A 16,949-nucleotide genomic window follows, 5' to 3' on the forward strand; every position below is an offset into this window, starting at 1 on the left:
ATTTTTAAGCACTCTCTAAACACACAGTAAGCTTGAAATTTTAGATCATCGTAAGGTAAAATATGTGGTTTTATTTTAAATCATGGGTTTTAAAAATATACTAATTCTAAAGTTGCAGTGAAACTGCTTTATTCATGCAATCATTTGGAAAATTCCTTTGCATTATTTCCAGAATGACAAACATGTTTGTGTTCCTTATAGTGGTAACTCCCACCCTAAAGGTTATTCTAAAAGTGAAATAGGGTGGTATAACTTTTATAATGGAAGATGATGTCATGTAATTTATGATAGTGAAAATTTAGAAATATCTAATGTGGTCAACAATAGGAGGATGCTTCTGCAATTCAGGCTATGACAGATTGATAGCACCTGATGCTGACAGTGAAACACTAATTAATAGTGTGAGGACATGAATGGTAAAGCATTTTTATAACGTGAAAAGAGAAAAACAACAAATGCATAATAACTCTGCCCATTTATACAGACGTGTTAATATAATCAAAATCAAGATGTGAACATACAAAAATAATAGACTTTTATTTTCAGTAAGCATCTAAACAGAACTGTATGAAATTTAAAATTAAAAATCAAGTTTACTTTTGTTAAGATGATTTATTTATTCTCAAGAGAGATTATGAGCAGGAGGGGCAGAGGGAGAGGGAGAGAGAATCTGAAGCAGACTCCATACTGAATGCAGAGTTGGAGGCAGAGCATGATCTCAAGACACTAGATCAACCACATGAGTTGAAGCAACAGTCAGATGCTTAAGCCAATGGATCACCCAGGAACCCCTAAAAATCTTCAAATCCACAACACCATCATTTTCCATCAACTTAGCAGTTCAGAAAAAAAGGAGAGGGGGCTTGAGAATCATTTTATCAAGTGTCCAGTATAATTAATTTGTGTAGGTGGAACTTGCACGATAACATAACATAACGTCTTAAACTAAAAGTGTTAAACTGTTATAAGCTTTTCATAAATAGATGTATCATGGCCCAAACTTTCCCAAAGATTCAAAGGTCTATCCTTTCTCAATAGCCATACTCTTCAATACACTGGAGGTGCACCAGGGATTGCTCAGGGACCCTCATGGCTTTAAACAGAACTGTGAACCGTCTCCTGGGCTGTGACCTGCGGAATTTTGCCTCCCCACTCACCGCTTTGCCCACTATTTCCTTCCCACTCATTTTGGTACAAAACTAATTCTAGCATCAATCATTCTGAAAATAATAGAAATTCCTGTTTCAACTTTCAAGTATATTTTTAAAACTATATGAGAATCCCAAGAATTATGACGTTGGAATGTTTAATGTCTTCATTAATCTCTCCAACCCTTTCTTCTTGTGCTTCTAGATGCCTATCTCTGTTTTACTCAACTTCCTTCTTTTCCCTCTTTCTGTTTCATTTACCCAGACTGTTAGAGTATCCAGTTTAGACTGCGACTCCTTTTTTTTTGTTAAAGATTTTGTTTATTTATTTGACAGAGAGAGATTACAAGTAGAAGGAAAGTCAGGCAGAGAGAGAGGGGGAAGCAGGTACCCTGCTGAGCAGGGTTCCTCCCAGGACCCTGAGATCATGACCTGAGCCAAAGGCAGAGGCTTAACTCACAGAGCCACCCCCTTGCCCCTAGACTGCAACTCATTCATAGCATTTTTTTAATCTGACCTGATTGGATCTCATTTCTGCCCTTAGAAGTTCTATATTGTCACTAATACTTTATTCAAGCCTAGCTCTTGACTTTATGATTGCTCTCCTGAATTGTTTCTCTGACATCTTGCTTATATCCATATCCATTAGTTCTGTGGCAGAGGACATTAAGGAAAAAACAAACAAACAAGCAAAACTATATGAAGAATTAATAGTATGGTCACCATTGTAAGTAATATTGTGTAATCCTATTTCAGGCTAAATTTAAGATTTTATGCACTTATTAGTACATATTAGCCACATATGAATGTCTTTTAAATATATATGTATATAGTTATTACTAATTAAAAGAAAAGATTAAAACTCCATTCTTAATTATTCTCTCTGAAATCTACTGTATTTTTTATCATGATCATTATTTACTTTAGCAATAAAAAAATTTATTCTTTGTCTGTCTAACTAAGCATATTCTATTTCCTACAATCGGGAAAATACATGCCCCTTAGTTCACCTTTCTCCTTTTTTAATATTTTTCTACTGATTCCCATAAATGTTTTATACTATTACTAGTTCTGTAATTGAAAGAAAAAATAAAATAAAAAACTTTCTCACTTTCCACCTGTGTCCTCCCTAAGGGATGCCTGAGCTTTCTTTTTCTCTATTGTCTTAGGGATTTAGCTCATTTTAAGAGAGACAAACCCCAACAACCAGCACCAAAGCAGTGCAAAGATTCAGCCATTTAAATATTCTTGAAATATTCTGAGACAGAAATCTAATGTTACTTTTGGCCTCAAATGCGCTTAAAGAAGATTAAGTGGACATATTTAAAATCAGAAGCCTCTGCTCTGTGGCTTGAATAAGAAACTTGCTTACTCTTTTTTTTTAATTAATTTATTTATTTTAATAAGCATATAATGTATTTTTATCCCCAGGGGTACAGGTCTGTGAATTGCCAGGTTTACACATTTCACAGCACTCATCATAGCACATACCCTCCCCAATGTCCATATCCCCACCACCCTCTCCCGTCCCCCCTCCCCCCAGCAACCCTCAGTCTGTTTTTTGAGATTGAGTCTTTTATGGTTTGTCTCCCTCCCAATCCCATCTTCTTTCATTTTTTCTTTTCCTACATGCCCCCAATACCCCCACATTGCATCTCCACTTCCTCATATCAAAGAGATCATATGATAGTAGTATTTCTCCGATTGACTTATTTTGCTAAGCATAATACCCTCTAGTTCCATCCACGTCGTCACAAATGGCAAGATTTCATTTCTTTTGATGACTGCATAGTATTCTATTGTATATATATATCACATCTTCTTTATCCATTCATCTGTTGTTGGACATCTAGGTTCTTTCCATAGTTTGGCTATTGTGGACATTGCTGCAATAAACATTCAGGTGCACGTGCCCCTTCGGAGCAAAACGTTTGTATCTTTAGGATATATACCCAGTAGTGCAATTGCTGGGTCATAGGGTAGCTCTATTTTCAGTTTTGTGAGGAACCTCCATGCTGTTTTCCAGAGTGGTTGCACCAGCTTGCATTCCCACCAACAGTGTAGGAGGTTCCCCTCTCTCCACATCCTCGCCAGGATCTGTCATTTCTTGACTTGTTAATTTTAGCCATTCTGACTGGTGTGAGGTGGTATCTCATTGTGGTTTTGATTTGTATTTCCCTGATGCCGAGTGATGTGGAGCATTTTTTCATGTGTCTGTTGGCCATCTGGATGTCTTCTTTGCAGAAATGTCTGTTCATGTCCTCTGCCCATTTCTTGATTGGATTATTTCTCCTTTGGATGTTGAGTTTGATAAGTTCTTTATAGATTTTGGAGACTAGCCCTTTATCTGATATGTCGTTTGCAAATATCTTCTCCCGTTCTGTCAGTTGTCTTTTGGTTGTGTTAACCGTTTTCTTTGCTGTGCAAAAGCTTTTGATCTTGATGAAATCCCAACAGTTCATTTTGCCCTTGCTTCTGTTGTCTTGGGCAATGTTCCTAGGAAGAAGTTGCTACGGTTGAGGTCAAAGAGATTGCTGCCTGTGTTCTCCTCAAGGCTTTTGATGGATTCCTTTCTCACATTGAGGTCCTTCATCCATTTTGAGTCTATTTTCGTGTGTGGTGTAAAGAAATAGTCCAATTTCATTTTTCTGCATGTGGCTGTCCAATTTTCCCAGCATCATTTGTTGAAGAGGCTGTCTTTTTTCCATTGGACATTCCTTCCTGCTTTGTCGAAGATTAGTTGACCATAGAGTTGAGGGTCTATTTCTGGACTCTCTATTCTGTTCCATTGATCTATATGTCTGTTTTTGTGCCAGAAACATACTGTCTTGATGATGACAGCTTTGTAATAGAGCTTGAAGTCTGGAATTGTGATGCCCCCGACTTTGGCTTTCTTTTCCAATATTCCTGTGGCTATTCGAGGTCTTTTCTGGTTCCATATAAATTTTAGGATTATTGGTTCTATTTCTTTGAAAAAAAAATGGATGGGATTTTGATAGGGATTGCATTAAATGTGCAGATTGCTTTAGGAAGAATAGACATTTTCACAATATTTTTCTTCCAATCCATGAGCATGGAACATTTTTCCATTTCTTTGTGTCTTCCTCAATTTCTTTCATGAGTACTTTACAGTTTTCTGAGTATAGATTCTTTGCCTCTTTGGTTAGATTTATTCCTAGGTATCTTATGGTTTTGGGTGCAATTGTAAATGGGACTGACTCCTCAATTTCTCTTTCTTCTGTCTTGTTGTTAGTGTAAAGAAATGCGACTGATTTCTATGCATTGACTTTATATGATGAAACTTTACTGAATTCCTGTACAAGTTCTAGCAGTTTTGGAGTGGAGCCTTTTGGGCTTTCCACATATAGTATCATATCATCTGCAAAGAGTGATAGTTTGACTTCTTCTTTGCCAATTTGGATGCCTTTAATTTCTTTTTGTTGTCTGATTGCTGAGGCTAGGACTTCTAGTACTATGTTGAACAGTAGTGGTGATAACGGACATCCCTGCCATGTTCCTAAACTTAGCGGAACAGCTTTCAGTTTTTCTCCATTAAGAATGATATTTGTGGTGGGTTTTTTCATAGATGGCTTTGATATTTTTGAGGTATGTGCCCTCTATCCCTACACTTTGAACAGTTTTAATCACGAAGGGATGCTGCACTTTGTCACATGCTTTTTCAGCATCTGTTGAGAGTATCATATGGTTCTTACTCTTTCTTTTATTAATGTATTGTATCACATTGATGGATTTGCGGATGTTGAACCAACCTTGCAGCCCTGGAATAAATCCCACTTGGTCATGGTGAATAATCCTTTTAATGTACTGTTGGATCCTATTGGCCAGTATTTTGGTGAGAATTTTCGCATCTGTGTTCATCAAGGATATGGGTCTGTAATTCTCTTTTTTGGTGGGATCCTTGTCTGGTTTTGGGATCAAGGTGATGCTGGCCTCATAGAATGAGTTTGGAAGTTTTCCTTCCATTTCTGTTTTTTGGAAAAGTTTCAGGAGAATAGGAATTAATTCTTCTTTAAATGTTTGGTAGAATTCCCCTGGGAAGCCGTCTGGTCCTGGACTTTTGTTTGTTTGGAGATTTTTGATGACTGTTTCAATCTCCTTGCTGGTTATGGGTCTGTTCAGGTTTTCTATTTCTTCCTGGTTCAGTTGTGGTAGTTTATATGTCTCTAGAAATGCATCCATTTCTTCCAGATTCTCAAATTTGTTGGCGTAGAGTTGCTCGTAGTATGTTCTTATAATTGTTTGTATTTCTTTGGTGTTAGTTGTGATCTCTCCTCTTTCATTCATGATTTTATTTATTTGGGTCCTTTCTCTTTTCTTTTTGATAAGTCTGGCCAGGGGTTTGTCAATCTTATTAATTCTTTCAAAGAACCAGCTCCTCGTTTCATTGATTTGTTCTATTATTTTCTTAGTTTCTATTTCATTGATTTCTGCTCTGATCTTTATGATTTCTCTTCTCCTGCTGGGTTTAGGCTTTCTTTGGTGTTCTTTCTCCAGCTCCTTTAGGTGTAGGGTAAGGTTGTGTATTTGAGACCTTTCTTGTTTCTTGAGAAAGGCTTGTACTGCTATATATTTTCCTCTCAGGACTGCCTTTGTTGTGTCCCACAGATTTTGAACCGTTGTGTTTTCATTATCATTTGTTTCCATGAATTTTTTCAATTCTTCTCTAATTTCCTGGTTGACCCATTCATTTTTTAGAAGGATGCTGTTTAGTCTCCATGTATTTGGGTTCTTTCCAAATTTCCTCTTGTGATTGAGTTCTAGCTTCAGAGCATTGTGGTCTGAAAATATGCAGGGAATGATCCCGATCTTTTGATACCGGTTGAGACCTGATTTATGACCCAGGATGTGGTCTATTCTGGAGAATGTTCCATGTGCACTAGAGAAGAATGTATATTCTGTTGCTTTGGGATGGAATGTTCTGAATATATCTGTGATGTCCATCTGGTCCAGTGTGTCATTTAATGTCTCTATTTCCTTGTTGATCTTTTGCTTAGATGATCTGTCCATTTCAGGGAGGGGAGTGTTAAAGTCCCCTGCTATTATTGTATTACTGTCAATGTATTTCTTTGATTTTGTATTAATTGGTTTATATAGTTGGCTGCTCCCTTGTTAGGGGCATAGATATTTAAGATTGTTAGGTCTTCTTGTTGGACAGACCCTTTGAGTATGATATAGGGTCCTTCCTCAACTCTTATTATAACCTTTGGCTTAAAATCTAATTGATCTGATATAAGGATTGCCACCCCAGCTTTCTTCTGATGTCCATTAGCATGATACATTGTTTTCCACCCCTCACTTTAAATCTGGAGGTGTCTTACGGTCTAAAATGAGTTTCTTGTAGGCAGCATATTGATGGGTTTTGGTGTTTTTATCCATTCTGATACCCTGTGTCTTTTGATTGGGGCATTTAGCCCATTAACATTCAGGGTAACTATTGAGAGATATGAATTTAGTGCCATTATATTGACTACAAAGTGACTGTTACTGTATATTGTCTCTGTTTCTTTCTGATCTACTACTTTTAGGGTATCTCTTTGCTTAGAGGACCCATTTCAATATTTCCTGTAGAGCTGGTTTGGTGTTTGCAAATTCTTTCAGCTTTTGTTTGTCCTGGAAGCTCTTTATCTCTCCTTCTATTTTCAATGATAGCCTAGCCGGATATAGTATCCTTGGCTGCATGTTTTTCTCATTTAGTGCTCTGAATATATCATGCCAGTTCTTTCTGGCCTGCCAGGTCTCTGTGGATAGGTCTTCTGCCAGTCTAATGTTTTTACCCTTGTATATAACAGACTTCTTTTCCCGGGCTGCTTTCAAGATTTTCTCTTTGTCACTAAGACTTGCAAATTTTACTATCAGGTGACGAGGTGTGGACCTATTTTTATTGATTTTGAGGGGCGTTCTTAGCATTTCCTGGATTTTGATTTTTGTTCCCTTTGCCATATTAGGGAAATTCCCTCCAAGAATTGTCTCCAATATACCTTCTGCTCCCCTCTCTCTTTCTTCTTCTTCTGGAATCCCAATTATTCTAATGTTGTGTCGTCTTATGGTGTCGCTTATCTCTCGAATTCTCTCCTCGTGGTCCAGTATTTGTTTGTCTCTCTTTTGCTCAGCTTCTTTATTCTCTGTCATTTGGTCTTCTATGTCACTAATTCTTTCTTCTGCCTCATTTATCCTAGCAGTAAGAGCTTCCATTTTTGATTGCACCTCCTTAATAGCTTTTTTTATTTCAACTTGGTTAGATTTTAGTTCTTTTATTTCTCCAGAAAGGGCTTTTATCTCTCCGGAGAGGGTTTCTCTAATATCTTCTATGCCTTTTTCGAGCCCGGCCAGAACCTTGAGAATCGTCATTCTGAACTTTAGATCTGTCATGTTACCAATGTCCGTATTGATTAGGTCCCCACCCTTCTGAACTGCCTCTTGTTCTTTTTTTTGTGGTGAGTTTTTCCGGCTTGTCATTTTGTCCAGATAAGATTTGCTTTCTCCTCCTCTAGAAATCCGCTGTTCTTGGTGAGCGAAGTTGGTCTTGGCTGGGTTTCTTGTTTATCTTCTGGGGGAGGAGCCTGTTGTGGTGATTCTCAAGTGTCTTTGCTGCAGGCGGAATTGCACCGCCCTTGCGAGGAGCCGGGCTAAGTAATCCGCTTGGGTGTCCTTTCAGGAGCTTTTGTTCCCTGAGCACTTTCTGTAGAGTTCCCGAGGTCGGAATGAAGTTGGCAGCCTCCCAATCTCTCGCCCCAGAGGAGCCAAGAGCTTGGGGTCCCGCTCCTCAGTGCGCCCTCAGATAAAAGCGCCCAACCGCCCCTGCCTCCCTGGCCTCCGGTCACACCTGGAGGAAAGCGGTCAATTGCTGGCAGTTGGAGAAAAGTGCCCAGTCACTTCCGTCTCCGTGGCCTCTGGCTGCACTCTAAGCCCACCCAGGCTGCGACTGGCACAAGGTAACCCCAGGCTGAGAGCTCACTCCTCGGCTTTGTCACTGTAGCTGGCTTCCCCGCTCTAACACCTGCGAGCTCTGTGGCACTCAGACACCCCTAGTCCTTCTGTGACCCCGCAGGACCTGGGGTTCCGCTGACCCCGCCTGGGTTTCCTCCCGGTTTAGCCTCTGGAGTGATGTCCCTCTGTGGAGCAGACTTTTAAAAGTCCTGATTTTGTGTTCCGTTGCTCTGCTGCTTGCCGGAAGCCGGCCCCTTCCCCCACGGTCTGTCTTCTAGTCGCTTTGGATTCACTTCTCCGCAGGTCCTACCTTTCAGAAAGTGGTCGATTTTCTGTTTCTAGAATTGTTTCTCTTCTTCTCTTCAATTTCCCGTTGGATTTGTAGGTGTTCACAATGGTTAGATAAGATATCTAGATGATCTCCTGCTACCCGATGTCGTCTCAGCCTGCTACTTCTCCGTCATCTTGATGCCCTTCGAAACTTGCTTATTCTTAAGGTCCTTCCCTGTGCCATTTTTTACGCATTTGTTGTGGGACTATAGAATTGTGTATTATATATAATAACATTGTAAATAGTAAACCACACTGAAATTGCCTTCTTGTACATCAGTATTCCTTACAGCTGCAAAGAAGTTCATCTTTTAACCTAAAATATCATGATGGAGACAGCATTAGAAGATAAATGATGAATGTGAATATAATTAGAAAGAATAAAAAATAGGATTACATGACTAGGACCTAAATAGGTATATGTTGCATTACATCAGCATTTGGATTTAACTTGAAGATGGAAAACTAAATAAGTTCTAATTTCATTAGCTTTGATGTATTAGGTACTCCTAAACCTTTAAAAAATGTTTGCATTCTAACAGCTCCTATTTATTGATCACATATTATTGTGTCAAGTGCTGTCCTGTGAACACCAGGTGAATTATTTTGTTTCCAAATCCCTTGAGATTTTTCATATATGAACTACATTAAAAATGAAGATTTAGGGTGAAAAAAAAGTTATATAGCTGGCCCAGGGGTACACAGCTAAGTGATAGACTAATGCTTACATTAAACTTGGTAGCTGGACAACACCACTATTCTTTTAAGTACTATCTCACACTTTAAAATCCTCTCTGAAAATGCAAAAATGTGCATTATAAACCTCACCATTTGTCACTTTCTTGAAAATTCTGGTGATGGCAATCTCCTATACTGCACAGAGAAAAGCCCCTTCAATGGCTACCCAACATGTGAATTCTGTCCCAAGTCTTACTTGTACATGTAAGAGGGAGAGGAAGAGGAACTCTGGCTGACAAGGTAGAGACTGTTCCCCACTACTTTTCAATCTTCAACATGGTCTCCAGGAGCACTGGGATTGAAGCTAGAGGGAAACAGACTTAGCTCATTATGTCCCTTTGGAGAGGGTGCATACCCAGGAGTCTGTTGTTCTACACACTCCTGTATCCTACCTATTTTTATGTCTATTCACATATGACATAAAGAAGCAGAATTGAAGTGATTCATCAGAAAAATGAACTTGCAGAAGCACTTTCACCAGTGGTATTGAGGGACAGGTGTTATTCACCTGTGGTATTAAGGGACAAGTGTTATTATCTTTTCACTGATATTTTAGAGAGATTCCCTGACCAGAAGAATCATCTGACCAGGACCGCATTCCTAGAGAAAATGATCTTCTAAACACATAACTCAACAGCAGGACTCCAGCAATTAATCCTGGAACTCTGGACCCTACTTCAAACCACACTTGGCATCGTCTACTTTGTTCCATGCCCTGTTTTCTCCATCACTAATTATTTGATTCTGTTAGAGGAAGTGAAAGCTGTAACACTGAAATAATATTGTGAAGGTGGAGAGACAGATAATATAACATGTTATTTTTGCAAATATTAGGTGAAGTTTCAAAAAACAGCTTTACAAATCAAAAATGAGAGAGGACAGAGACAGAGACAGGCACAAAGAAATGTATGAAATGAGGGGAATCGAGTAGAGGGAGATCAATAGCAACTTGCCTTTATAAAATTGATCCAATAAACCATTCTACCCTCAGATTTAAAATCCTGCCTTCATCATTTATTAATATACAAAATCTATACCAAATTTCCAAAGATAGATGGCTTAATATCTGGGTCATTTCTTCCATTTCTTCCATTATTAACAGGCCTATAGCAAAATATTTACAAAGCAGAGCTTTATGGTATCTTCTGGTTTGTAGGCCATTCTGTCCCCTATTTCTATGTCCCTCACACTGGTTTTATTGCCAAGGATGTTCAAACATAGCTACACATACATACAAATTTAAGAATCAAGTTTATCAATTATAATGAAAATAAACTTTGTCATTCTTATGGAGGGGTGTTATTAATTCTTCATAGAAAATGGTGTCTCAAAAATCAGGGCCTTACTGGGCAGAGCCAGCCAAATTTCCCAAAGGACCACTGCCTAGGTGAATACCCACGGTGATGGAGTTCTAGAATTGTAGGGAAAGAGGAGGTTTTTGTATTTGTATTTGTATTTGTATTTTTGTATTTGCTTATTGTCCAATTAGAACACAGAAAGATTCTTTGGTCTCCTGACTGGGATTAATTATGGAGTCCATAAGATAAGAAATGAGGAAAGACTACTCAAATTTGGGACACAGATGTCACTGGTGACCTTGAAAAGAGCATTTTCAGTGTTAGGTACTGAAGTATCCCTGGAATAGGTTTGAAGAGAATAGAAAGAATTGGGAAACAGGCATTAAAGAACCTCTTAGGTTTTGCTACAAAGAGGAGGCAATGAAATGGAGTAGTAGTTGATAAAGGAAATAAGACCAAGGGAAGATTTCATTTTAAAAATAAAAGAAATGACAGACTGCTTCCCTGCTGAAGCAAATGATCCATTAGTAAGGGAAATATAGGTGAAATAAGAGATGCCTTTATGTAAGTGATAAGGAGGTGAGGCTAAGAACACAGATTATAAAGAGATTGGTTGTCATTGGATAGGAGCAAGGTTATGTGTTTATTGGAGAAGGTTGGAAGGTGGTATATATTTGAAGAGATGCTGGTAGATTGATAGTCATGACTCTGTGGAAATGTTCTTCTGATGGCTTAATTTTTCTCAGTGAAATAGGAAGCAAGTTCATTTAATGTTTTTCCATTAATTTCATGCTTGCAATAGCTTTTTAAGAAGATATTCTTCCCCAAACTAAGACACGATTTTACTCTATTTTACTATGCAATTGTATCATGAACAGTATTGAAATGTTCAGTTTTTTTTGTTTTTTTTTGTTTTTTTTTGTTTTTTTTCTAGGACAGAAGAAGAGAGAGAGCAAGCGAGCACAGGCAGACAGAGTGGTAGGCAGAGGCAAAGGGAGAAGCAGGCTCCCCGCGGAGCAAGGAGCCCGATGTGGGACTCGATGCCAGGACGCTGGGATCACGACCCGAGCCGAAGGCAGCTGCTTAACCAACTGAGCCACCCAGGCGTCCCTGAAATGTTCAGTTCTAATAGAGAGAGAATCATACGATTTATAAGCTAACATTAGTAACGGCAAGTTCCTATAAAAATGGAGTAAGATCAAAATTTGTTTCAGATGTTACTGGGGGTTCCTGAGTGGCTCAGTGGGTTAAAGCCTCTGCCTTTGGCTCAGGTCATGATCCCAGGGTCCTGAGATTGAGCCCTACATTGGGCTCTCTGCTCCCCACGGAACCTGATTCCTCCTCTCTCGCTCTCTGCCTGCCTCTCTGCCTAATTGTGATCTCATTCTCTCTCTCTATCAAATAAATAAATAAAAATCTAAAAAAAATTGTTAAAATTTAAAAAAAAATACAGGCACTGAACTCCAAAGTAATATGATTAACAAGAAAGCTATTTAATGTGAATGAACTTGGGGAACCGTACAAGAGATAAGAGAAGAAATTTGTATTCAAACTGACAGGTAATAATTTCAACACAAATGGTACAAACAGCTCTTATGTATGTAATAGAAGATGGAGCTTTTTGACCTACTTTTGACACTAGAAAAAATCCCAGAGTACAAACATTTGAGCCTATAAATATCATTAATATCCTTCCAGTTCTATAATTCTATAATTAAAACAGAAACATTATAATCCTAAATATTTTACTAACAACCAGTTATTTATGTTTTGCCATGGGCTTTTTCTTCTGACATGAGGCAAAATGAGGACATGTAAAATGAATCCAGGAATGAAGAGGCAGAGAGTAACTAAGGGGATTGCCCAGGAAAGACATCAGGAGAGACTTGTTTAAAGAGATGTGGAAACTTCACCTTAAGGAGGTAAAAATAGAAAGAAAAAACAAAAATGAGATGGAGCCAGCCAAGCAATAGCTCTGGGAAAGAGAAGTTCAGCAGCAAGTAGAGTAAGAACAAACAAAAGCCCTGAACCAGGACTGGAATTATTGAAAACCAGACTTGAATTAATTAAAAAAAAAGGGGGGGGGGGAGATGAAAAAGGGTTCCTAGAGTCTTCTAAAAACAACGTTGGAGCAAATGTACTAGAGAATTAGGAAATAACTTGATTATAGTATCTTAATCTGAATAGCACACATAAATGATGCCATTGGCTTTAGGGTTCCCAATGATTTGGAATGAATGGGACTTGCAGGAACTCATTATCCTTAGAGGAAAGATCTTTCCTTAGCATGTAAGCCAATGACATCCGGGGTCCCTCGTTTCACCAGTTTCCTCATGGCATTTTTAACTTCAGCGTTCCTCAGGGTGTAGATCAATGGATTTAACATGGGCACAACAATGGTAAAGGACACAGCCATTGCCTTGTCTATGGGGTAAGTGGCCACAGGCCGCACATATAGGAAAATGCATGGCACGAAGAACAAGATGACCACAGTGAGGTGGGAGCCACAGGTGGAGAGGGCTTTGCGCCGCCCTTCAGAGCTACAAGACCTCAGGGAGCAGAGGATGACCACATAGGAGGTGATGAGGATAAGGAAGATGGTCACACACATCACCCCACTGTTGAGGATGACTAAGAGACCCAGGGTGTGCGTGTCCATGCAGGCCAGTTTCAACAAGGGAAACAAATCACACATAAAGTGATCAATGACATTGGGGCCACAGAAGGGTATCTGATACATGAAGAGAAGCTGTATTACTGCGTGGAGAACGCCCCCCACCCAGGCCCCTCCCAGCAGCAGATAGCACATGTGAGAGCTCATGATGGTCGTGTAGTGCAGGGGCTTACAGATGGCCACGTAGCGGTCATAGGCCATCACGATGAGAAGGATGATCCCCACTCCACCAAAGAAATGCTCTGCAAAGAGCTGGGTCATGCAGCCTTCTAAGGAGATGGTAGTGGTCTTGGATAGAGAGTCCACAATCATCTTCGGGGCAATGACAGAAGAGTAGGTAGCATCCATGAGAGACAAGCAAGTAAGGAAGAAATACATAGGTGATCTCAGACTCTGACTTGTGATCACAGTTACCACAATGAGTAGGTTTCCCAACACTGTGGACACGTACATGGTTAGAAACACAGCAGAGAGTATTTTCCTCAGCTCCGGGTTCTCTGTAATGCCCAAAAGAATGAATTCAGTCACGTTGTTTGGATTCTTCATTTACTATGGGCTGATAAAAGCACACCACTCTGAGATAGAAAATCTACAAAAGAATATTGTTTTTAATTAGTAATCACTAAGTGTGTTGGACAATTTTTACACTGTGTCTCAGACTGTCTTGACCTGCTTTTTTATCCAGCCACAATATGGCCACCAGCTGCTACCAGGATAACCTCATAACACCTCCATCTTAATTGATCCCAAATGATACAGTGAAAGTACCGCTCCAGTAATAAAGTTCTCCTGGCTCTGGATACTTAGGCAGAGGCTGTCTGCCCTTTGGTGGGAACACATTAGAGACCACTACTTTAAATGGGAATATAAAATAAGGTTCTCTTAGGTTCCTCTAAAACCCAAAGACACGCTCTTCATATGATCCCTTTTAGTAAACAAGGTACACAGCTTCTGGGACACTGTTTGCTGTCTACAATATGGGCTAACCCCAATCTATAGCCCAAGAACTTTGATATGTGTTGTAGTAGCTCTAATAAAGTAGAAGGAACATAGTCTCAGAATCAGGAGAGCTGGGTTTTATTTCAAATTATTCCTCTAACTCCTAGAATGTGTTGTGCCATTGTTCAGCACTCTGGCCCTCCATTTCCTCTTCTGGAGAAGAGGCATTTATGGTAGATGACTGGTATGTTAGGGGTTCAAAGAAGCCAACTAAGGGACTCTGTTCCTCTCAAAGACAGCAGATCAGAACTACCTGCATGAAATTTTCGCACTTCCAAGTAGATGTTCGTTGAGCCATCTTAGGACTTAAGGTATTAAAAAGCATAATGCATTATCATAGATAATAATGCTCATTGTGTCTAAAATCTATATATTCATCACAGTTCTTACTGGCCACTAACACATATCTCAATCATACATTCAAGACTTTGCCCATAGAAATCACCTCACTTTTTTTTTGTATGTCTCCTTCACAGCCATCAAGTCCATTTCTTACTACCAGAACACACACCTTGTTCTCTCTAGTACCGTGAGAGAGCATGGGTTCAGAGCAAGTAGACTTCACTCTCTGTCCCACTTATGATACTTACTGACTTAATATAATCTTCAATCCTGCCAAAATTAAACATAGCAGTTAAAGTTAGTATGTCTTGTGGAGTAATTTTGAGGGTACTGTGCTAAGAGCTTCATGATTTCCTCTTTTATGTCCCACAAAAGACTTATGAAACATGGAATGGTATTATCTTGATTCTCTGATACGGTGGATAATGCTTGGAGAGCTTGTGCACTTTGGGTGAGTCTGTGAGCAAATTCATAGCACAAGCTACTAACCATCATCTTCTACAGCCTCTCTAAGAGTTATATACCTTGCCTTGCAATACTTTCATGAACTTCAAAAGAAGTACCAGCATGAGAATATTTGGAAACACTAACCAAATTTTCATGATTACTTTCTATTCTTCTAAACTCCTGATTTCCTCCTGCCTCTGTGTATGCCATCTGTTGTCAAGAAATCCATTCTCCTTCCTCCTGCTTTACTTCCTCCCCAGTGTCCCTTTCACCATCATCATCCTAGATATTTGTAAAGATAAACATAGGTACATATCAGCAATAATTCAATTGGCTTCCTAGCCATTTTTTAAATTTCAGGTTGGTTCTATTGCCTTACGTGGATGCTTAAGGATAGCTAATTTATTCTATTTTCACAAATTTCTAATGCTGCACTGTGTACACACAGGTCATTTAATTAAATTTAATTAAACCATGAAACTGAATTCATCCAAGGAAAGCAGTATTGAACCTTGGGCCCAAGGAATGGTGGTACCAGTCCTGCCTCCAGAAATGAGAGATTGCCATTGCCAGAACCTGGCTGCTACTCCTCCAACATCCAGGCTCACATATACACATATCCCATTTACTGTCTTTCGGCTGTATCTTTTCTACTCCTAGACAGACTTTAACCAACCCCAAGAGCAGAGCCATACCTTGGACTCCCAGTTCAATGTTGAATCACTGCCTTTAAACACACTCTTATAGTTGTTAAGCTCATGACCTGCATTAGGCAGACATTTAAATTTTGATAATTTGCAAAGAGAGATTCAAGTCAATCCAGCCCAAAAGTGTTGATAGCTTAAGGCTTTCCATCCAAAGGCACAGTTTGTGAGTATAGGCAAAACAGATGAACTACTGACACATTTGAAGTGTAATTATACTTAATATATGTACATACATAATTGTGTATGTATGTAAAGTGATTCAATTGTTTCAATAATTTCAAAAATAGTAATTCAAATTAATAAGCAGATGTTTAATACTCAAGTAACTTGTTCAGGTTACCTCCAGAACTCAACCTGATGTCATCCTTGCGACCTCCAAAAGGCAGTTAACTGACGGTCCCAGGAAGTCAAAGGCAGACATCATACAATAAATATTCCAGGATAATGTCAAGGTAACCAAAGTTCTGGCCCCATCCAGGATCTGCTTACATGAACTTTCATCAACAAAAGAAATACAAGTTTTTACTTATTAGAGTTTCAACTTAGCAGATCCAAGTAAATCAGGACCTGCTCTGGAAAGAAATCATCTAAGCATTTAATGGGAATTTGTTTTGATAGGTTCAGAGTTTCTAATGATTTTTAAAGAAAGATTTAAAACAGCTGCTCTAAGTGTCCAAGGGCTTAACTAGGTAACACAACACCTTGTAGATTGCAGAAGAATTCAAATTTCACCTAAATGGGAAAGGCTGTTGCGGGGTGCAGATAATCTATTTACAAATAATTTACGGAACTGTGCCCACCATTTGGCTGTATTTTGAGCTTAATTTGTAAACCATTTCCAACTCACATCTTAGAAGAAACGCCATTTAATAAGATGATTTCCTTCACATAATAAATTTGAGCTAAAAGAGGGCAGGGTGATATTTTCAAATGGCACAGAATTTCAAATGTGCAGACTTGCATCATTCGAAGTGCATGCCCTGGAGTCTGTGTCTCTACTGACTGAGAGCTAATCACCACACCAGTGAATTCTTATCTGACTCCTGCAGTGATCTGTTTTTCCCAGGGGCAAATCTGCACTGGATCCAGGCCAGGCTGATGCTCCACAAACACACCACCAGATCCTGGCATTACCATTAACCATTCAATTATCTGCCCACAAGTAAGCTCTCTTCTTCAGTAACAGAATGGCCATACAGCAATCCATCTGCCTAATGACACAGATAAGGAAAAGTCAATATAACAGGCAAGTCCTGGGACCATATTGTTCTCACTTTGGCCTCATGTCGCCTTCATCTTTTAAGACTATTATTAAAAT

At 39.1% G+C, this 16,949-nt stretch overlaps 1 protein-coding gene across 1 annotated transcript; it reads right to left on the reverse strand.

The window, feature by feature from the left end:
- Nucleotides 1–12,725: 12,725 nt before the first annotated feature.
- LOC308350776 (olfactory receptor 4C6-like) lies at nucleotides 12,726–13,682 on the reverse strand (the record flags this gene model as incomplete). Its single annotated transcript, XM_080816267.1, has 1 exon — nucleotides 12,726–13,682. One exon carries the CDS (start codon nucleotides 13,680–13,682, stop codon nucleotides 12,726–12,728), a length of 957 nt encoding a protein of 318 aa, XP_080672393.1.
- Nucleotides 13,683–16,949: the final 3,267 nt, after the last annotated feature.

The sequence above is a fragment of the Martes martes genome (assembly GCF_963455335.1).
Source record: "Martes martes genome assembly, chromosome: 10".
Lineage (NCBI taxonomy): Eukaryota > Metazoa > Chordata > Mammalia > Carnivora > Mustelidae > Martes > Martes martes.